Source organism: Strongylocentrotus purpuratus, unplaced genomic scaffold, assembly GCF_000002235.5.
Source record: "Strongylocentrotus purpuratus isolate Spur 01 unplaced genomic scaffold, Spur_5.0 spur5_scaffold_9, whole genome shotgun sequence".
Lineage (NCBI taxonomy): Eukaryota > Metazoa > Echinodermata > Echinoidea > Camarodonta > Strongylocentrotidae > Strongylocentrotus > Strongylocentrotus purpuratus.
In genome coordinates, this window is record NW_022145615.1 from 31610794 (window position 1) to 31634484 (window position 23691).

Sequence of the window (23691 nt, forward strand, 5' to 3'; positions counted from 1 at the left end):
ATATATTGTATTACTGTATGGTTTATATATGTCATTTAATTTGTGGATATTTGAGTGGAAAATAAATAAATCAAATCAAAATCAAAATCAAATCAAATCAAAAATATGATGTTGATAATGTGCATACAAGTTGAATCAAAGGCCTTGCCTAATAACTCCCTCTGTGCATGTATACTGCTATACACATACACAAAAAATGTATTTTCCATCAATTACAAGAATTAATGCATAATTTATTTTCTCTAATTATTCTCCCCAAATACTCTTCTTATATGACTAACCTTTTCAGTAACTCACAGTCAGTACTGACCAAATACAAGTACTGGTACTATTGTATAACATTTACAAAGCAGTGAGGCGATATAGTTCATGAAAGACGTGTAACAGAAGTGATACGATAAAGGAATACATGTTTCAAAATATACAAACTTGAGACAAAATTATCAAAAAGCTATTAACATTTTCCCATGCACCAGTACTTTAGCTATAAAGCAAAACATTGTACAATTGTAGGAAAAAGAAGATTTGCACCATGATATACCGGTATACTCTATATATTTACATGGCTAATGTGCATATGTCATACAAATGAAAAGAACATGTCATTGTTCATAACCAAATCACAAACCTGCATTCAAGGATCATACAAAAGTTGGGAAAAGAGTACTTTGGCATATCTTTGCAAATTGACAGTTTATACATTGATTTATAGTTAATTATTTGAATTTTGGTATCATTATAGTACAGGTTATTTACTTCCACATTTCGTAAAAACATGCTTCATTACATTGATCAAGTATCTCTTAATTTCCGAGACCAGCTCAAAATTAAAGTGCATTTTTAATCTGAAAACAAAAGACTTACTCTTCGTATTTTGAAAACGAATTGAATTGAATTGAACATTGGTCTTTTTTTCAGCAAAAATAAAACAAAACAAAAATTTGAATATATTCTTGATTTTGGTAAAAACTTAAACATAATAGATAAACATGAAACCTGCAAAATAAGCAGACTTAAACCAGTCTTCTTTCTTCTTGATTAGTTTATAAGTTTGGTTGATGACCCCTAGTTTTATAAAAAATAAATTTTAAAAACATGACATAAATATTTTACCCAAGACTTCTTATCAAATAATATCAAAATGAAAGACAAATCTGTATCCAGCAGTCCATTGCGACAATCATTACTGAGCCTTGGTTTCTAAATCAAATACTTTTAATTCTATTGCAAAGTATAAAATCAAATCAAATTAAGATATGCTGTGTTATAATACTCTACAAAAGCAGAAAAGCACATCTTTTTCACGAAGGAATACAAATCATTTTGTAAATTCGTTTTTATTGTTTAATTTAGTAAACAATTTGCATTAATCCCTAATACATGAACAATAAGCCGCTTAGGAGATACTATCTGTGCATGGGCAGATAAAGGGCCTTTGTACACAACTGTCAAAATATATATATGTAACATGAGCATGTCGATGAAGACCATCACCTAATACAAAAGTGTAAAGAAAGGAACATAAAATACGTTCATAACACATTTTAGCACCTGCAAAAATGTATACATTTTTAGCTGTATGTGTATTAACATTGCTTGTAATTGCCTTTTTAATGAAAGCCCATTGATTCTGTATGAATATCAAATAAACAGAAAGATACATAGGAAGTGGAAGTATAGTGCATTCTGGAGGATATAATCATGGGAAGAAACACTGAAATCCAGTATTTTCATTTTGACAATGAAAAGAGGGGTTCTGTTCTCTTATTTGGCTGCATTTCGATCGAAAGCCTTTTCTGCAATTTGACAAAGTTAAACTTTTATCGCAATTCCATTAAAGTACAACAGGAATGGGCTGACGTGCTCAAACAACTAACCGCTGTAGCATATTCTGCAGGACATGTTACATGTATTTAAAGTTAACAAGTTCAGTTATCTTTGTAGCAAGATGATCGATTCTTGTATTATAGATGCAAGGCTGTGCTACTTGTAATGTACATCAAGCATTGTTTCTCAAAGTCATCTCTTCACATTAATTAGCTTTGCCGTACTTGCTCACAGCAAAAACCTAGCCCTCCTATCACTTCTTCCACTTGTTGTACTTCCGGATGGGGAGCTGGTGTAAGAGTTGTTGTTGCTATTCATTGAAGGGAGAGGGGGTGGGGGTGGAGGGGGAGGAACTCCTCCAGGAACTCCTCCAGGAACGTTGGGTGGTGGAGGGGGGCCACCAGGAAGTTTTGGTGGTGGTGGAGGGGGGCCTCCACGAAGTTGTGGTGAATGAGTTGGGCCACCAGGAACCTTTGGGGGTGGAGGAGGGGGTCCAGAGGGAGCTGAATCCCCCGGCATACCGTTGAAATGATGGTTGTTTGGTGGAGGGGGTGGAAGTTCATCTTCTGTCAGGATACGCTTGGGTTTATCTTCTGCTGGAGGGGGCGGAGGAGGTGGAGGAGGGGCACCTAGAGTGGGAGGGCGGGGAATGGTATCCATATCAATAGTCGCTGACACACTGTTAACATGTCCATTTGCTCGTCCATTCGTTGACAACCTACTGTTAAAGTCATTGTATCCCTTCGCATTGAAAGATGTCACAGGAACTTCAGCATAGAGGACTTCAGGATCACTAGGAATCTCAATCAATCTGTTATCCCCTCCTCTGGGACCATTACCATTGCTCCTGTGCCCATTCATCGGTAGTGTTGACCCATTCCTTGTTAATGTATTAGTGTAATGCATATCGTTGTTTATAGCGTCGTCTTCAAACGCACTGTTGAGGTAGGTGAGATGATCGGTGGCATCCTTGCCCTTTCTCGGTGTCTCCTCTTTGCTACGGCAACAGCAGATGATGAATGTGACGAGGATGAGGAGGATGAATGCTCCAGCTAGACTGCATCCGATGTACACCAGGATCCACTGTGTTTGTGTCAGTTGAAAAGCTGATGGATCAAAACCTAGAAAGTCAAAGAAATATTGGGTGGCATCCTTTGGTTAAGTGATTCACTTAAAGGAAATTGTTACTTTACACAGTTACATTAAAAAGGTGTCCTACAGAGAGTGTCCATTATTTTGTGGTAAATATAAATCTTTCTTTCCAATAGAAAATGAGCCTTGAACTGATGAATGATTTTGTAACTGAAATTACACTGTACTGAACCAATTAGTCTTAATAGACATCATCACTTTAGGAAAATGTATAAAAGACAAAGATACACGTACTATTACGAGTTACCAGGCTGTTTTTAAGGAATTCTGAATACATTTATTCAAAAAATGTCCTTGGATAGCATTCTTCAGTCCGCACATGGAAAGTTTCCAATTAATTTTATACTTTTTCCACAAAGGATGTTTTGCTTGTTTATGATAGATTCTGAACCCATAGGCCTGTATTCTGAATTTGGGTCTAATTACTCCTGTTTAACTGAATTGTTGTTTAACTTTAAACATGACTAAGTTAGACAAGTTAGAATACGGGCCATAGGTTTTACTGTATATCCCTTATTCAATAACGTTTGATACAAATTTTTACCCCCTTCACTTTAAAGGCCCACTGTACTACTTCAAATTGTAGCTTCTTGCTCTCTCTATATAGAAAACAATGCCTGATCCTCTTTTTTTAATGTTAATTGAGGGCTGAGTTGATGAGATAGCCACCTGTCAGTGACCTTCCTGGGTGGTCTAATCCCTCATAGCCATAGTAGTACAGATGACCTTTAAAGGAACCATTAAGTTTGTTTGCAGAATAACGAAATACTCACAGTCAGCTAAGACAGATCCAGTAGCATCAGTGAAAGAGTCACCAGGGCATTGCTGACAGGAGGTCTGTTTGGTTTGATCTTGGTAGGTTCCACTGGAACAGAAGGAGCAGACGTTTTTGCTCTCATCATAATAGGTACCAGGTTGGCAAGGGACTGTGAAAGGGAACAATACAAAGATTGCTGCTTTAGTTTTATGCCATTCATTCAATTTGTTAACATTATTATCCATTTGACAAGAAGTTTAAAGAATATTATGTATCTATGATAACCTGTACTCTAAACTTATATGGTTGTAAGCAACAAAGTTTGTATAACGGTCAGCAAGTAAAAGTGATATGACTGAACATGCATTAGATAGATTATATGCTTTTTGAAAAGATCTAGAGTGAACAGAGTTTTAAACCATAACAATTTATATATTTTTTAATGAGTCTCGAACTCTTGATCATATGTTAGAAAGTGCTTATATATAAATACAACAGTAAATATAAAGAAATGATTAATAATACTTAGTCATTCATATAAAAGATGGCACAAGATCTACATGAGGTCTATCGGGTACCAGAATGAGAATAAAAATAAGAACAACAGAGAAAAGTGCTGATGTTCTCTATGTTCAAAGATTTGCTGTTCTGTTTTCACATTTTTGAATAGTTCCTATCCTTTTTCAAACTCTCATTAATTATTAACTCACCACATCCTGAACTTGAAGATACCATACCACTGTCACATGACCACTGAAACTCCTGCGGTACTCTCGTCCCTGATTGGACGTTGTTGACGACCTCACCATTAACTGTCAGCTCAAATCCTTCATTGTTTGCCACATCCACAATACCATCCGTCACCTGATCAATATCTTCCTCTATCTCGCCCCGATCGGAATTGCTGTCAACCGGAGAATAAACACTGATATCAACCAAGAGGACGCTGTTATCTCTTCTCCTTCGTGAGAGGATAACTTCACTGCTTCTCCTGCGTCGCGCGGTGTTTGTGGTACATGCTGTGCTGACACTGCCTTCCCCGCAGGCGGATGCTGGTCCCACGGAGCAGAGGTTGAACGTATCTAGGGTGCTGGTGATGTTGGTGGCGATGGATGATGTGAAGTTTGGTGTCTCTTGCGGGCAGGAGGCTGACTGGAGAGGGAAGGATATGCTAGTCGTCTTGGTGATTCCATTCCCAGTTTCGGCTTCTGGTGACATAAAGGAGAAAGAGATTCATTCATTAGAAAATCGTATGGCAACATGATCATCAAATTAAGGTTTTGATATTTTACTTAAATGTATATTTCTTTTGGGGGCCTTCTGAATATATACCAGTTTTTTCACATATAGAATTCAACCAAGAAATAGTGGCACCCAATTTCTTAAGACTAAAGGAGGCAGTATTTTTTTTAATATGCACATGACTCAAGTCATTTCAAAGTCGATTCACATTTGAGCTGACTGGGATGAAAATTTGTTGTTTCTGTATCAAATTTAATAATTTAACCTACAGAAGTTTGTCATCACTATTAATACATTTAATTGTTAAAAACATTGAAAAGTCGTATCAAACTGATTAAATTAATCAGTATTAAGGCTTGTAAGCATATAGTCAATGAGGAAGCTCTTGAAAAAAACACTTCTGAACAAAATTGTGATTCTAGTTGAGAGAAAGAGGAAAGAAAAGAGGGGGAGAGAAAGAGAGAAGGTATGAGAAAAAGAGATAAACTTATAGAGGGAAAGGAGAATGAAAGAAGAGAACAGTGAGAGATAGAGAGAGAAAGAGTGAGAAAGAGTGAGAGCAGGATTGTAGTGAGAAGGAAAGGAGAAGAGGGCAAGGGCTAAAGAAAAGGAAAGAACAGAGAGAGAGAGAGAGAAAGAATAAGACAGATGGAACAAGTCATATATGGGTAGAGAACAGAGCAAGAAACAACCCAACTTACCTGCACATATACTTCGAGGTGAAGGGTCCCAGAATGAGGCCTCACTGTCTGCTATACAGGTATATCTGATGTCATTGGCCACTGTCTTGACGAACCCTGTATTGCATAACACATGGCATTCTCGTCCATTGGCATCGTTATCACATGATACTTCAGCATTCTCAACAGTTAGAAAGGGATCGCAGTCAAAGTCTAGATTGAGAAAGAGTTGAGAAATGTGATTATGACAAGCATTTTTTCTGTTAGATACAGTTAACAGCTTGATTATTCATACCCATGTAATTTTGAAGGGTTTAATTTGTTTGTAACTCAAGAATAAAAGGTGGGATTGGTTGAATTTGGGCATTGGTTGAATACTTTTAGATGTAAGCTTTAATAATATGTCACAGTTTCAAAAAGCATAAATCGGTACATATCAATTTTTTCACATACTTGAAAATGACCTGGTAAGGGTGATTTATTATATGGTACATTCATGTTGTCAAAGTTGAATAACCTGTAATAACATCTTGAATAACTTTGTTGGCATGGATGTGTAAGTAGTTATAATGATAAATACTTTCTAGGTAGCAGAGCAATTGATGGTTATATTTAATACATTAAGAACATTTTTACTTGTAGGCCTACCACACCTTGAGTAACTCTAAATTAGAGATATATTGTCAAAACTACGGAGTAATATCAGAGGGATTCTAGACCATTGTCATCAATCATATTATCATCCTTCCCACAAAGACTTGGAATGAAGTCAAATCTGACCTCTACAGGCAAAATTTAGATGTATTACTTTGTCTTTTTACTTTGTTTTGTGGAATGTATGTTAGCTTTGATTATTCCATGGGATAAAATATAACAATTCTCTTTAGAATCACTTCAGTTGTTAATCCTACCTCTCATGTGCACAGTGACCCTAAAGATACACTCCTTGTAGTTGGACGATGTGTCCGTTGCCCGGGCAATGATTGACACCGTCTCTCCTGTAGTATCAAACATCGACCCTTGGGTAGGTATGTAGGTCACTACGGGTGAAGGGTCAGCGTTGTCTTCGACCTCAGCATCCGGCCATGTGATTTGTTGACTAGAGGATGTACTGATCTCTACGATGTCTTCTGGACAGGTGATCTCTGGCGTTTGATTATCTGGTGATGGGGGGAAAGGGAAGACAACATTTTGGTTAGTTCAAAGGTTTTTTGTTTCGTAGAATACACAATAAACATAAAGATAATAATAGAAAGTACTGGTAACATAAACTTCCTTGTCTATCAATATCACAGTACGACTACTTCGTCACAGAAAGAATAAACTTAGAACCTGGAAACTTTAGGAGCTGCAGAAAACAACAATGTATGACCCGATTCCTCAGGACCTCTACTTTGTGGTCTTTGTTCAATTTCACAAAAACTGGGTTAGCTGGGGCAAAAATGTAGGAACTCGAGTATTTAGAGAGGTCTGTATGGTGCATGCTTCCAAAAGGGGTAAACATTAAGCCAAGTTACTTCAAATTGAGGCATACTGAAGACCTAAGACCAGGTTACTCAATTGTAGGTTTGATTCATTTTGGGTATGCTCTGCCCTCTTTGATGGATACACCACTAACAGAAATATTCTCACTCTCACAACCTATAGTACAGTCAAACCTGCTTTAGTGACCACCTGTCTACAAGGACCACAATTTTTGTTTTCCTTGAACATGGTTTCTCATTGAAACATGTACTAAAGAAACCTGTCTACAAAGACCACTTTTTGTTTGACTGTATATTGAGTACCACCAAGCTTCTCACCCTGTAGCCTGATCACAAAGCTGCAGTTCCGTCTACCATTCTGATCCTGGGCCTGGGCCACCACGACCTGACCTTCAGCATACGCCTCAGAGAACTCAAGACTAGTGACAGTGTTCAGGTCAGGTCCGACGATGAAGACGACGTCGAGGGTCTCCTGGTTGAAGTTCCTTGCTGTGATGGGATCCAAATCAACGGAGGCTACATTGGTTCCTTCGTCCAATACGAAGGTCAAGGTTTCATCCTCGGGGCAGTTGGTGAAGAATGGTCGCCCGTCTAATGGAAAAGCAATATTTGAAAGTTATAACATGATGCCAGTTAACTTTTAAAACACCCGCAAAGAAAGAAGAACTCACATATAAACTTACACTTTGAAATTGCTATTAATTAGTATGGAACTCTTCAAGAGATTTCATTTAATACATTTTATTAAATACAAGTATTCAATGCGTGTGAAAATATTTGAAGTCTAGTTCATAAACACCATTGTAGATCCTTGATAAACTGATAATTTAGTTGAAGATATGTTCTGCGAATACATTAAACCATGGAGAACCATGTGATAATAAAGATACTGCAGTCACACCGACGAGACCGATATCAATCTGACTGCGTAATGAACACAAAAATTGTATTAACCCAAATAGAATTAATGGGTACATGTAAGGAGTCTGTGGAGATGGTTTGGAGTCAATTTGGCAATGTGACTGGGGCCCGGGTAAAATGAGTTTTAACGACTAGTCTATGACTTCAGCCATACCTTGTTCACATCGAGGACCACTGAATCCAGTGATGCATACACACGAACCATCAACACAGCTTCCATCATTCAAACAGCTTTGGCTACATTCTCCAGAACCTACAGGAATAAGATGGAGATATGAGTCATCAGAATATCCCCTTCAGTAAACAAGGGAGTCGTGAAGAAAATCGTGTCCGCACAATCATTGTAAGAACAGTGCCACTGCTACCAATATTGAGTGTAATAATACTCTATTATTCTTATTTTCAATTTAAAGTAATTTTGACGGTACAGCAATATTTATTGAAGAGATTTTTCTACAAGAATTATTATGCAAGAGTAGCAGTTGAAACAGTCATTTTACTTTAGTAGAAATATAAGTTATTGAATTATTATTTAATACAGACATGAAATAAACAGAATTTTGCTTGTTATTACTAATGTCTTTCTAGAAAAAAATAAAGAGAGATGGAAAGAAAGGGAAAAAGAAAAAGAGGTAGAAAAAAAAGGAGAAAAAAAGGAAAGGAAGGAAAGGGAAAGAGATTGATGTATATTAATGCGATTAGAAAGGTATACTGGTAATATTTCTCCGTTATCGACGGAGAAAATGGGAGGGAGAGAAAGGACAATGTGTTTTCTTCTCACCTAGTGTAGTAGTAACCACTGGTGGTGTGGTTTGTGGTGGTGGTGGTGTGGTAGGCTGTGGTGGTGTGGTTGTTGGTGGCTGTGTGGTAGGCTGCGATGGTGTTGTAGGTGGTGGCATGGTTGTAGGTGGTGGAGGAGTCTCGCACCTGTTACCTGTGTATCCATCATAACAGGTGCATACGTATCCTGTCATATCACCTCGTCTGCTGCAATATCCTCCATTCATACACGGCTGAGACAAACAGGGGTCCACCTCTGTAAAAGAAATCATGGTATCAAAATGTTATCAGTAAGCTGCCAAGCTAATATAAAAGACCTGGGAAGGGCCGGTTAAATAAAGATTTTAAAATGGAGAACACTGCCATTCCACATTAGTTGCAATTAAAGAGAAATGCAATGTCCATAAACTCTAAGTCAAGTATGATCACAAGGTTTGCAAATTTGTAATTGCTGTGATTTACTCACATCACTTGCAACTCTTTATATAACGGAGCGATGCTTTGCCGCTAAATTGCATCAGACACAAAATACTTTAATGGTAAAGAGTCATATTTTAATCATTATCTTTACATGATGTGAAAAGTGTCTTTTTTAGACAAAACCTTGAAGAATAATAGCATCTGATGACCTTATTCATTTCCAAAAAGCAAGTAAGTATGTATGTAGAATTTCAATCTTTGATACAGAAGTTGTTGTTGTTGTTTGTTCAGAGTCAGCTCAATTATGAATCTAACTTTTGCTGAAAAAGAGACATGCTTAGAAACCAAAACGTTCAGCAACATTGAATCTCAAGTATGAGATTACCAATGAAAAAATAAAAGGAGAGAAAAAAATGATAATTTAAGTTTACGATAATATGTCTTTGTATTGGAAGAAAAGTAAAGTATTTTGATGAAGAATGTCTCCTTACAGGGAAGTGCAATATTGTTGAGGGAAAAAAAGGGGGAGGTGGTTAAAATTTCCCTAACCTTTTACAAGCAAAATTGAAAAAGAAAAGAGGGGTTGGGATACCCGCGACCCCCTGGACGCGCCCCAAGCTTACCTATTTCACAATCGGTACCAGAATACATGGTAGAACAATCGCATGCGTATCCCTGTCCATAGATCCCTGTACTGGTACATACTCCGTTGTTTTGACATGGAATTGAGGCACAACCGACTAGATATGACAAACAGAATTAAGAGAATGGGATAAGCCGTAATCAAACATATTATATTGATATCTTTAAACTTTAGCTAGTGACTTGATAACTGTCTCGATCAGGACGCAATTTGTCTTTAAGCTTGTGTAAAGTTTAAATTACATTCTCTAAATAATTTAATAATAATAATAAACTATTCTTATATAGTGCATATCACAAAGATAAATTTAAGTCCTTATGCGCTCAAAAAAAAGAAAAGAAGGGATATTAAGCATAATTTATATGAGGGAAGGAAAGAGAAAGAATGACTGCTTTGTCATAACATTATACTAATTTAACAAACGAACAAATATAAGCCTTACATATACTCTCCGATATGCATTCTATATAGTTAATGATAAGTGAAGATGTCACTCTCCCCACATCATTTTATGAACCATTGGTTAGATGTCTGCCGTATATGTTTCATAATTGTCCACTTCAGTTCACTATTCTCTTTCATTGTGACGGATTTCATGCATCATCTTTCTTTCCTAAGATGGATCTTACCTGTGTACTGGCATTGTGGACCTGTGTATATGGTCCGACATTCACATGTGTATGAAGAAGCATCTTCTTTAATACACACACCACCATTTTGGCATGGTCCCGTTCTGCATGGATCTGAGAGAGAGAGAAATTACAGAAAAAATACATGAGAGACATTTGTTGGAAAAAAAGCATCCATTTAGGCCCGAATTCACAAGGGAGGTTTGTCGACAAACCTAGGTTTATGTGCGTCATATGACGCGTTTTGACGCGTCTTTACAAACCTTGGTCTGTAAAAACACGTCGAAACGCATTATAATTATGACGCACATAAATCTAGGTTTGTCGACAAACCTCCTTTGTGAATACGGGCCTTAATGTTTGACGTTTTATATTTTTTCAATAGTTTTAATGGTATTTCCTCAACGAACAGTGAAAAATATGATTTGAATAGACGAAGTATGAAACAGATTGTTAGTTGTTTGATACATTATTAATCACCCAGAACTTAAACGTGCTGTGTAAAAAGGGGAAGTGGGGGGCCATAACGAGAAAGATTTTATTCAGATAAAGACGAAGTTATCGTAATTTATAAAACCGATGAGGTTACTCTGCAGATTTATTTCGTATTTGATTACATCATGAGAAAAGAACTAAAAATTAGTGACTAAAAGTGGAAAAATTATATTCGCAAAATAAATGTTGATCTATTCGCAAGCCCTGCCAAATTGTATTTCATCAAAGTCAAGAGCTTGTTAAGTTGGATGCAAATAAGTAGGAAATTGGTTAAAATGTCACTATCCTACCTCTCAGTTCATGGTTCGATTTCAAAAATCTACATCAGATTTTGACTCGCTCAAAGGGAACTTGGCGATAGCCGATAGACAATTCGATTTCTATGATGAGAGAGAAGTTCCCCAAGGATGCTTCTTTGCATCATTAGTGTTTATTTACCTGGTTCTATTTCACATCTAGTACCGGTATATCCAGCCGTGCAGAAACACTGAACTTCGTCAGCAGAGTTAAGGTGACACATTCCGCCATTTTGACACGGGCTAGAGGTACATGGGTGAACTATTATTTCAGATACGGGTAAGGAACGGGTGGGGAACGGGTGGGGAATAGGTACGAGATGGGTGGGGAATAGGTAGGAAATGGGTGGGGAATAGGTACGGAATGGGTGGGGAATATGTACGGAAAGGGTGCGGAAAGGGATAGAAAAGAGGTAAAGAAGGAATAGGGGTTAATGGAAGATTGTAACAGGTGCAATGGAGAAAGAATATGAATGAAAGTTAACTGCTGATGAATTAAATATATTTATTGTTGCTAACATTATGCCTGTCATTGTAGATATATATTAGTCCAATAATATCAATTATACATTATTGTTTACATATTTTCACTACATAATTGAATCAAAAGAAGAGACTGCACCATGTTATTCCAAATTCGATATATTAAAAGGATACTAACACTAACCAGAATTGCATTGACTACAGGTGTGTAATGTCTATCAAAATATTAGATGGATAGCATTTATGTAAAAATAAAAATAATTTCACAAATAAGTAGTGACTACAACAGACATTAAAAAATAATAATAACACAAGCAAATATACCTTATTATATCGTTACAAGTTACTTCTATGTCATTATTATTAAAGAAAATTATGGAGGTTGAAAAGAACAAAAGCGAACTATGTTTTGAATGACAATTATATTTAATACATAGAGGAAGGATTGCATTTCTTCTAATCTCGCATAAGGCCTCACTATTACTGAAACTTTTGTAGAGTGTTATTTTGAAAAAGTTATTATTAATAAGAAAGAAAAGGTAACAATAGTTAGATAACCTTGGTTACCTATTATACCAAGTCACACCAACGAGATGGTCAATAGACAGACAATAAACTGAACAAAGCTTATATAACCACCGAAAGGTCGAGAAATCGGTCGGTAATCAGTCGATTTAGAGCCATAGCGATGTGACTGGGGTATATTTGCCTCAGCCACTCCGACAAGACAGACACGAGACCGGAAACAGAATCGCATTACTCCGAATAGCCAACATATTGTTCGGTTGGAGTCGGTTTTGGCGGTATTACTGAGATTAATAAGGTGCATCGGTGTCCCCCGTCACTTACCCATTTCTGTTGTTGGTAGTAAAGTTGTTGGTAGTAAAGTGGTAGGAGGCGCCATGGTCGAACCATCGCACGGTGCATTGACTGAAAAGGTACCGTCCAAACACACACAAACAAACGAGTTCTCGTTCGCCCCGCTGAGTAAACATTGTTTGTGGTTGACGCCACATGTTAGAACCTCATCTGCGCATGGCGCTTGGTCTGGACGTAGGGGTATACGAGGAAGACAACATAGGAAAAAAAATCATATTAGTTTAGACATGGATTCAAATAATGTATGAGTAAGATTGAATACTGTTATTGGATTGATGGGGGATGTTACCTCTAAGTAATTGTCTGCTCAAATGAACTACCCCTCTATTTTCTAGTCCCACTCTTAGGTTTGAGGGATTTTTGAATTGCATTGAGAACTGTTTACGAGAGTACACCATTATCAAAGCAAGGACATCAAGGATTATCATGAAGGATTATTATTTACACCATTCGTTTTCGTATTGTATATTTCCAGATTGGGTTAGGCCAAAATAATGGGGGAGACCAGACCACAAATACTTTGTTTATGTGTATTTTGTAAGCATTCTTTAACTTTGTTTACAGGAGTTGTTCATTCATGTCTATATTTGAAATTAGATCACCTGTTATACTTGCAAACTAAGTTGATATACGTATATACCAAGAGCCACTAACGTTTGCCTAAGGGGTATCAGGAGAAGACAGCCCCCCCCCCCCACCCCCTAATCAAACATAGAAAAATTGATTTGACAAAAGATTTACTGCCGACTAATTTGAATCTATTATTTTTGTTCAAATTGGTTGGCGTATTCCCATGGTCGTACTGTAACTTCTTAAAACGAAAGACGGTGACAAGATTGTGAAATTGTTTAAAAAAATCTTACCAGAGCAGTCTTTTCCAGTGAAACCACCTGCACAGTTACAATGATAGCCCTCCGTACCAGCTCGAAAGCAGGTACCATCATTCTGGCACGGTGATGGCATACATGCATCTACGAAGGTAAACATAATATTGTCATGTGAAATCCACTATGTTCTCCTTCTAATAAATTAAGCCATTGTCGCAGTTCCGCATACCAGAGTGCGATAGCTAACAACAATCATTGTCTTCATGCATTCAATCAAGACTTAGCCGAAAACATTTAACAAGACTTCAGGCCAACTGATGATTTTAAAGAAAGGAATATGATTTTGCTAACCTCTCAAACGAACCGTCTTCGCAAAATAATCATGTTCAGTAACCTGGTTACTGACATCATTAACTATCTAAGACAGGAGGGAGGACCACTTATTTAATTCACATGTTACGAATAAACGCATTCCAATAGTTATAATGCGAATTGCATATTGCATACGTTACGTGTTGCTAGGTAGGACAAGCCATAATATTTGTCCTACCTAGCAACAATTAGTGCATGCAATTCACATTCTGACTATTGAAGTACAATAGAACGAAACAGGTGAATGAAATCATTCGTATGGAGGAGCTTCACAAACATTCGCGCATTAAATTCGATTACATTACGAAAATGGTAGACCCTATACAGATTCGTATGTAATATGGTTGTCAGGAAAGTCCAGGGTATTTGGACATGTACTGTCCACTACTTTACCAGGAATAAGAAAAATGAACATAAAAGAAAGACTACAATTATCAATTTCATTGTTATTCTAGATAAAGCACATTAAACAATATTATAAAGGACGCATATTTATGATATTTCGTGCTATTGGAATAATTTGTGTTTGTTATATCCAAAGGCAAAGGAGATATCTATAATTTTGTTCAGCTTCCAGACACATAACCCCAATCATACTTAGTTCAGAAGACTGTGCAATGTATTTCTTACCTGTCAACGTGAATGATCTGACGAATGTCCAATAAATGGCCCTCTGGTTAACGAAAGTCCCGCTGCAAGATGAAAACATTGGAAATATATAATTAATAGAGTTTAATTTAAAATTAGCGTGTCATGTGTAGTTGCAAAGTGATATAATTATCCTCATGCATGTTATATCATTTTCAAAATATCAGTGATATTTTTACAAGAGGGGTCTCGACACTTTAATTTTCATGCTTCCACCATCTAAAAACAGGTGTATATTATTCCAAATCAATTTCGTTTTCTCCAAAGCGCAATCAAATATGTCTCACTGATGACATAAATACAGGTGTATGTGTAATTGGTTACAATCAAAATCACTGCAAACTTTGAATAAAAAAGAAAAACTAAACAAAAACTTCCCTAATTTGTATGAAAGGAGAAAAAAAATGTGATATTGGCATGTCTTTTTAAATTAGTCCCTTCATAAGGCCTTTAGAAAAAAGATGTTGCATTGCCCGTTAGGTGCTAAAACATGGGTCGGTCGGTCGGAAATATATATTTTTTAAAACTCTCTCTTTGGGCGGATATTTCTCAGTTTGGATTGCTTTAATACATTATTTTTATACAAAACGGTTCCAAAAAAAACATTTTTTAAAAAGCCGACCGTAGATTTCAAGATATTTGGGTCGGTCGCAAAAGGCAATACAACATCATTTTTTGTTAGAAGCCTATTCACAGAGGTGATGTAATATACAAACAAAATATACTCTTTATCTACAGAATGATGGACGTCGTTGAGGACAACTTACACGAATTCGATGTCTGCTCCGTTGATGTCGCTTGGACCTGTCCACATTGCAGAGACCAAAGTCTTAGGATCGTTGTTGATGTGAGTGAGAGTATTAGCAAAGCCACCAGGACAATTTATCCTCTGTCCTACTGATGAGGTGTCGCTGAAGATACCGACCGGTGTGGATGTGCCTACTACCCGGGCTTGAACCATGAATCCCTTGAACGAGATCCCGCTGGTGGTCGTCAGATTTACTGTGTGGATGAATGGATGGAGAAATAAAATTAAACGAGACCATTAACATAAAAAATCCTAGTAATTGCTTTACGATTTTTCTTTTCTTTTCATGTATGTCAATATGACAGGATCCCTTGAAAATGAACTAAGACAAAACAAAAACAAATCAAGGCTTGTAAAATAGAAGACACCTTAACATATACACTGTAATTGTAATTTTAACTACACAAAAACAATCCGAGAGTTATATGCATGAATTGTCGGCTTACTTTTGTTCATAACCTTGTCTGAGGTGTTGAATTACAATAAGTGTACACGTTCACATACTTGAAAAGGCTTTGACAATGTTGACGTACAATGTATAATGTAACTTGAAAATAAGACCCTTACAAGACATGTACATGTGTAAGGGTAGCAAGAAAGAGAGAGGGGGTAAAGAGGGGTAACGAGAGAGAGAGAGAGAGAGAGAGGGAGAGAGAGAGGGAGAGAGAGAGGGAGAGAGAGAGAGAGAGAGAGAAAGGGAGGGAGAGAGAGAGGGAGAGAGAGAGGGAGAGAGAGAGAGAGAGAGAGAAAGGGAGGGAGAGAGAGAGAGAGAGAGAGAGATACATATACATTTTTGATATTTATTATGCCTAACCAAGGAGCTTATAACATATAATCCTACATCCTTGGCCCAACCGATAATAATGCGGGACACTGGCACCACATACTGTAGACTTTGCATCAGAACTCACGATATTTCAAGAAATTGATGTGGTCATGATGTGGTGGTCAAGTTCTCTGAAGTTTCGCAAAAAAGGGATTTTATTACACCGTTAGTCAGTGCCTCGAAATGCCAATGGGTTTAACAAAAAGTGCAGGTGGCTTTCATTAATAATTATGAGTAGCATAAGTCTCGACCTATTCCCATTCAATAACTTGGCTTGCTTACTTGAAATGAATGTGTATAATTGTGTAGGATATTTGTTAGTGGTGTCAATTGTCGTATACTAATATTCATCTGGCTGGTATAGACTGAGTAAAATAGTTTGTGATTTGAATATGTATAGGATGTATACTACATGTATCTTAAAGCCGCCCCCCCCCCATTGCACTACTTTTAGCTACTTGCGCCCTATATACAGCCTACATGTAAGTGGTACCCGATGATCCAGCAGATGATCCCCATGATGTCCTTTTTCTTATGTTAATTGAGAGCTGATTTGATGAGATAACCTCCTGCCAGTGACCTCGCAGGGAGGTCTAATCCCTCCATGCCAAACTAGTGCAGAGGGGCTTTAAAGTGTGATCATGGAATTACTGTTGAGCTTACATAATTATAGTGTACATGTACATTGTAAGTAAAGAAATTACGGCAACGGAAAGCTTGAAGATTGTAAGGGAAAGAGAAAGAAAGAGGTGAGAGAATGACAAAAAGAATTGAGTTTCAGAAAAAATGTAATCAAATTGAAAGAGAAAGCTGTGAGAAAGAATTATAAAGAGAAAAGAGAGAAGAAAATATTTTAATATTATATACAGTATATTTAGAATATCTATAGACCATTATACAATTGACAGTGGTATACTGTCTAGGAAACGATAATCTTGATATCACTTTCGTAAAAACCACTCACAGACCTTTGAAACCACTAGATCTGTAAGTATGTACATGTAGTGATGCAGATCTTAAAGTGGCAGGTGTATATGATCACGTGCTTTTCATAATTCTCTGAAGTATGCACATGAACTACACCTACATGTATATGATATATTTAGGCCTATATCTCTTTGACAGACATTAGTTATTAAATTATATTATTCCATAACAGCGGTTTTGACAAAAGTACGGGTGGAATATTTTGGAGTTGAAATGAAACATGTGTGATTACATTTAGGCCAACAAAAGTAATATGCCATTTTTCCAGCACTGTGATTCAATGCAGGTCTATGAAAACACTAGGGTCCAGATTAGGTCAAGTCAAAATAAACGTACATGTACATGTACATGTATGCAGGCGTATTATAAAAGTGTAACATACGATATTTAGTAAAGCAAAAATTATAATAAATGAATAAACAGATCAAAATATAAAGGTCTGCAATAAAATGATTTAGGCTAAAGGGCTATAGTATGTACTGTATTTCCGGTTCTGACTGAACTTTTCCGAGGCTAAACGTGCTTCAGTCACTTATTCGTGAAAATAATCACTTTTGTGTGCGTTTCCCATAGAAACGAAGCACTTCTTCTTCGCTTCAGCAAATATTATTCCGAGTCTTTTTGTATGTACCTTTATACATGTACTATGCCCCTGTGAAATGAACAATAGATAGTCTGGCCCTGTCGAATTCAGAATCACGATTGTTCACACGCCTCCATACAAAACTGTGCATTCTTCAGTCGTGACGTCGACCATTTTGGTAGAGTGATAAATTATGGTCTTTTGAAATGATCTGGGTAGGTCAAAATGTGAAAAACTCGGATTTATGGAGAGGATATTCCATTAGTCATCAAATGGGTTACTGTTTATCCATTCCACATTCCGGTTCCGAAAAGGAAAAAAAAGGGGGAAAAAGACTCAAATTACCATAAATCGTTCCCTGGAATTTACAACAGATATGTTTGTTGAATCAGTGTTACGAAACCAGGAGTCATTCTCAGTTTATTACGCACGTATCTTTCCCCCTTTTACATGTATTTCATTTCCATCTTTAAAAAATACCGGTTTTAATAGGATTCGATTCTACATGTACATTTACAGTGAAATAGAATATGTTCAAAGAGACCATAGTTTCGTATTGTCTCAACCGCTGATTTTGAAGCTACAGTGTATGATAGTTTTTTCCATTTTTATTCAGAATGAGATGCGTGTGGCAATCGAATATAATCCAGGATAATGGTGAAATGATCTGACATGTAACAAGCTCGGCGAAGATTCTCCCAATTCACATCTTGTATGATACACTGTAAGGGTCATACAACTAAATATTCAGAGTCGAGTCGTATATTACTTTTCTCTTTTCTCCATCACAATTGTTAAATTTGTCAATTTAATTTAGTTCACATGTTTGTAATCTGTTTTGACTAGCTCATTATAATATGGATGCCTGCATTAAAATGTACATGTATGTCTGTACACCGTGTGCATCCGTGTTGTCATACATGTATTGATGGTATTGACTTTTGGTGGACATTTTATCTGCCACTCTTGTTAATGTTCATTGTGTGCATTCATAAATAATAAGTACATATACATCTCTATTTATGCGTCAAGTAGGCCTACAACAAAATGTACATTGTCACTTAGCCTGATTGTAATGAGGGTACGGCAATGCGTTACCATAGTAACGATATTGAATGATGTAATTTTATCCCAACTAGGTACATGTACTCATCATCCAGTGATCCTCGTTATTATGACATCGACCTACATGCAGTACATGTAAATCACAATACATGTACATAACCCTACCCACTGATTTCTTGGCGAAATTTATCCAAATATTCCATATCAGGTGGTGAAGTGCCACGTCGTGGTAAAAAAGAAATTAAATGAAATTAACAAAAAAATGTACATCTTCGTGACATTTAAAAGCGGGCAATTTCATCGATTTTATTTTGTCATATCAATATCTTGACCTCGAAGAGATTGCTATCTTCTGAATCTTGATCATCTCACGCGCTCTCTCCCTCTCTCTCTCTCTCTCTCTCTCTCTCTCTATCTATCTCTTCATCTCTCTCTCCCCCATCTACTTTTTACGCGAAATTATTGAAGGATACAACCCCCTCCCCCCCACACACCTCACCCATACCTCAATGTAGCCAAGCAACTTGGGAAAAGTATGAAATTTCAGTCCAGAAATTAGACTTTTTGCAGTTACCGGTATACCTACATGTACATGTACAATGAATACTTAGTAAACTACAGTGTACATTGACGTTGTGCCTTCATTTTTCCTCTACATAAAACCCTGTTTATTTAGGGCAAGATCGCAAATACTTACAAAATATCACCACTGTCTTGCATGTTATATTGACCATAACTGTAATGACAATGGCATATTACAGCGTATATGTGCATGTACGCACGTCATTTCTATACACTTTGCAGGTACATGTACATGTACACACCTGTTTGCAATAAGGTATACAAAAATTGTCCGTCAGTTGATTTCATGAAAGTTTTTGCATACATTACATGTTAGAGATTTATTTTCCATTTAAAAAAAAATTGTTTTAAAGAAGATAAACTAAAACAACTTGTACAGATAAGTGGTCTTCATTTATATGAAATGCATTTCTGCTATAATACAGTCCTCGGTAAGCCCAGAGTTCGACCCTGACGGCTTTCTTTATTTTGGGCCCTACCTCTTTGCTTTGTGAATGTTGACAGACCTACCTCTCCTGCAAACATGAAACCATAGACATGATACCACCAGGGATGATCACCTATTGTGCTTTTTGTTCTTTTCCCACTAAATCCACAAAGAAAATAACATTATCAAACATGGTAAAGTGCAAGACGAAGAAGCCATGGTACCTTGCTGGGCTCACCCCGTTTTCTTTTTGAATCCCCCCCCCCCTCTCTCTCTCTCTCTCTCTCTCTCTCTCTATGTCTGTCTATCTGCCTGTCTCTGTGTCTGTCTCTCTCTCTCTCTGTCTCTCCATCTCTCTCTCTCTCTCTCTCTCTCTCTCTTTCTGTCTGTCTTTCTCACCCCCCCCCCCCTCTCTCTCTCTAATCGACATGCAGTTTACACGGTTCAGAGGATAGGGCTGTGTGATGTAACTGTTGAAGACTCCGGAATAATCTCCTCTCCATGTCTTGTCATCTTGTTTAATAACATCCCCATATAAGGATCTACTTCTATTAGATAAAAGTATGCGTGTCCTATATACATGTACATGTACACTGTAGTAAAATTTTCTGTTTATTTGTTAAAAGTTCAATTCATCATGTTTAATCTATTAACAAAATGTCATTACCATTTAAGTTTGCATGTATGATTCTGGCGTTAGAATATGCTCGTTGATGCTATCTTTCTTTTATTAAATTATGAAGATTCTGAGAACTTGTTGTTGTTACAGTCATTGCAGTTGTACTTGTAGAGAGTATTATTTATATACCTATCATCACACAGGCTAACTGATCAGGGCAGGGTGGGGTGGCTTCATTATACCCCACCCCTTTTATATGGGTAGTTGACCATAGAAGTTCAATAAAAACGTTGCTAGGGATAGCACTGTCTAATTAAATCTAACACTTCAGTACGATACCCTAGGCGGCATTCAATGAGGGTTATTGATTTCATATAGACGCCACCCTTTAGTCATATTATTAGCTTGTGCGAATATGATCATGGACCTACAATAATGAACGCTCTTTGTTTTCTACGTTTCATATTTGTTCGATTTGAGCGGCTAAATCACAGTATTCAGTGACCATTTGTGTGGGCCATGAATTATACATGAATTTAACGACACAGACTCTGTTTTGGTATACCTGTACAGCAGAGTGCTTTGTGTAATACGAACTAAAACTCGCCACGACTTTACAGACTACTTAACAATTACCATAAATTTGAAATAAATAAAAACGATACAATGAACAATCAGCCTATTGTTGCTATTGTTGCTTTTAAATGGTGACTTAAAATTTTAGTTTGTAGATTGATATTATATCCTGTTGATGCAGTCTTAATCCCAGTGGGCATGTATTCTAACTCTTACCAATACACATCCCGAAAGATGTTGACATCGTAGTTTTTTACCATGCTCTCTCCGTCCTGTTCAGAACATTGGGGTGATGTATCATGATGCATCTTTTCAGCTGGATTAATTTGAACATACAATTCTGACCTCAGAACGGTAAACACAACACACGTGTTGAACCATGGTTGAACTAAAATTAATGGTTTGATTAGTCAGTCAGTAAACATGAACTTAGCTCAAGGTTCATTTTTATCTTTACGATGAATTCCTCTTCGATGATATAGCCTGACCTTAGTCCTTCCGTTTCGTCTCTTCTTATCAATGAATATGCTAGCTAGGCCATGGTTTTATGATAAGTAGTCATTGTGTCCCCTTCTATTTGTTTCCTCGTTCTTCTTAAATTCGGTAGAAAAATGAAAGACATTTTCTTTCCATGCTTATCGCAGTTGATATCCTTGTTTAAAAGTAAACGTCCGGGGTCTCGTTTCGATAAAGATTATCTTTAATATTCGGTTGGTTTCGTCATAAATTCTCAAAGACCTGCAAGAATCTTCAGGATTGAAGGAGGCAAAGAAACCAAGAAGAAGTAAAAGAAGACGGAGAAGAAGAAGAAGAAGAAGAAGAAGAAGAAGAAGAAGAAGAAGAAGAAGAAGAAGAAGGAGATGAACAAGAAGAAGAAGAAGAAGAAGAAGAAGAAGAAGAAGAAGAAGAAGAAGAAGAAGGAGATGAACAACAAGAAGAAGAAGGAGATGAACAAGAAGAAGAAGAAGAAGAAGAAGAAGAAGAAGAAGGAGATGAACAAGAAGAAGAAGAAGAAGAAGAAGAAGAAGAAGAAGAAGAAGAAGGAGATGAACAAGAAGAAGAAGAAGAAGGAGATGAACAAGAAGAAGAAGAAAAGAAGAAAAGAAAAAGAAGAAGAGACGAAAGAGTAGAAAAGGGAGGAGAGGGAGGAGGAGAGGGAGGAGGAGAGGAAGGAGAAGATGAAGATGAAGAAGAAGATGAAGAAGAAGAAGAAGATGAAGAAGAAGAAGAAGAAGGAGAAATGGATGGAAGGCGAAGAAGAAGGAGAAATGGAAGGCGAAGAAGCTAGAAGGAGAATCAGATTACTCTCAAAGTGTGAGAATAATGGTAAATATACAACAGCCCAATGAACCATCATCTCAAAAGAATCATTTGGAAAATATGAATTTGAAGATATTGATAATTGAAAATTAACAAACAACTACAACATACGACGGAGAAAAAAAAAGGTTATTCATATCGTGCAGATACATGTACATAAACATGTAAAGCTTAAAGAGACATGCCTACATGAACATACTGGAAACTTATAAGAAGACAGATTTAAATAAGAAAATCCTTGAAATTGAGGGGAGATGATATAGGCCCCTATACACTGTATGAATATACAAGTACATGGAACTACATGTACACGGTATTTGGAAGAACGCCGTTTTTCATCTCAACCTTGCATCACCAACTCGTACATGTATAAGCGTTAACTTCCAACAAACCTCGGACATGTTTGACTTTGAGTATGAGTGGTAAACTAGTTAGCCTACATAATTATGTCTATAAAAAGAACGAATGATAACACAAGGATAAACATGTTAATGTAATAATTCAATAACATTCAACGGTGGGCAGGTGCACTTTGTATGCATCACATACCAGCTGTAACACTCCCGCTGAACGTTATCCTTCCAAACTTATTATAATAATGCCGATGGTAAACCACACCAGCATGACTCAAGTATAAAACAATGCCAAATATGCCAGAAATGACCATTACAGGTGATTTCTTGAAGGACACTCACCTTGCATTTGAGTACTCGGTCCGTAATTCCGAAACTGAGGGGTAATCGTAAAAGGACTGGTAGAAGTTTGAGGGGTGTATCCATGCCCCGGTGTTAAAGTGGTACAGGCGTCTAGAGGTGCTCCACTAGAATATGACTGGGTTTCTTTCACGGATAAGGCAAGATAAACAAAGGAAAGGATGAAAGTCCTCAAAAACGATATAGATTTATGATATTCCATCATGTTGAAATGAAATAGAGCCAATATTCCTTGAGAAAAATGTGCCTCCGCGAAAACGGTCCTTGGCTTCTTGCTTCTGAGACAGCACGATGAGAAATGAACGAGCGAAGAGAATGCGATTGTGTGTCCGGGTGTGTGTACACAAGGCGATGTAGTGTTACAGGTTTCTACATAGAGTTAGGTGTGGTCGCCGGATGACTAATGCTTCGCATAATAACAAGTGGTCTTCTCCAATAATTGGCGTTTTGTTTCCCCGCCAAATGATCACAGCTCACCCATATCCTTTTTTCAGATGCTTTCCATATTCACGTCTGCGTTAAAAGTATGAAATATGAGTGTTAAGCCTTATTTTCTTTCCTCCGATAGAGCAATCTGTAGTTATGTCCTGTCCTTTTTACAGCGTTTGTTATTACATCAACGTATATATCCGTCCTCTAGATCTTCAAGC

At 37.1% G+C, this 23691-nt stretch overlaps 1 protein-coding gene across 2 annotated transcripts; it reads right to left on the minus strand.

Moving 5' to 3' along the window:
- Window positions 1-101: 101 nt before the first annotated feature.
- LOC100889864 (sushi, von Willebrand factor type A, EGF and pentraxin domain-containing protein 1) lies at window positions 102-23691 on the minus strand. Of its 2 annotated transcripts, XM_030976317.1 has the most exons (16): window positions 23024-23691; window positions 15303-15537; window positions 14518-14579; window positions 13552-13659; window positions 12659-12856; window positions 11469-11588; window positions 10536-10649; window positions 9887-10003; window positions 8845-9099; window positions 8218-8316; window positions 7461-7733; window positions 6570-6818; window positions 5680-5871; window positions 4447-4944; window positions 3753-3905; window positions 102-2948 (listed from the first exon to the last, which is right to left on the minus strand). In XM_030976317.1, the coding sequence occupies exons 1-16, from the start codon at window positions 23244-23246 to the stop codon at window positions 2056-2058; spliced, it is 3789 nt and encodes a 1262-aa protein (XP_030832177.1). In that variant the 5' UTR covers window positions 23247-23691; the 3' UTR covers window positions 102-2055. The 2 variants fall into 2 exon arrangements, with proteins under 2 accessions (XP_030832177.1, XP_030832179.1); XM_030976319.1 differs by lacking the exon at window positions 11469-11588.

What these genes read in the sequence shown, in the direction of transcription:
- LOC100889864 (XM_030976317.1), bottom strand. Translation starts at nt 23,246, where the DNA reads ATGATGGAATATCATAAATCTATATCGTTTTTGAGGACTTTCATCCTT. An exon ending in CAGATCATTCACGTTGACAG is followed by an intron (nt 13,660 to 14,517) that starts GTAAGAAATACA and finishes TTACCTTCGTAG; the next exon opens with ATGCATGTATGCCATCACCG. An exon ending in TGGTCCTCGATGTGAACAAG is followed by an intron (nt 7,734 to 8,217) that starts GTATGGCTGAAG and finishes CTTTTCCATTAG; the next exon opens with ACGGGCGACCATTCTTCACC.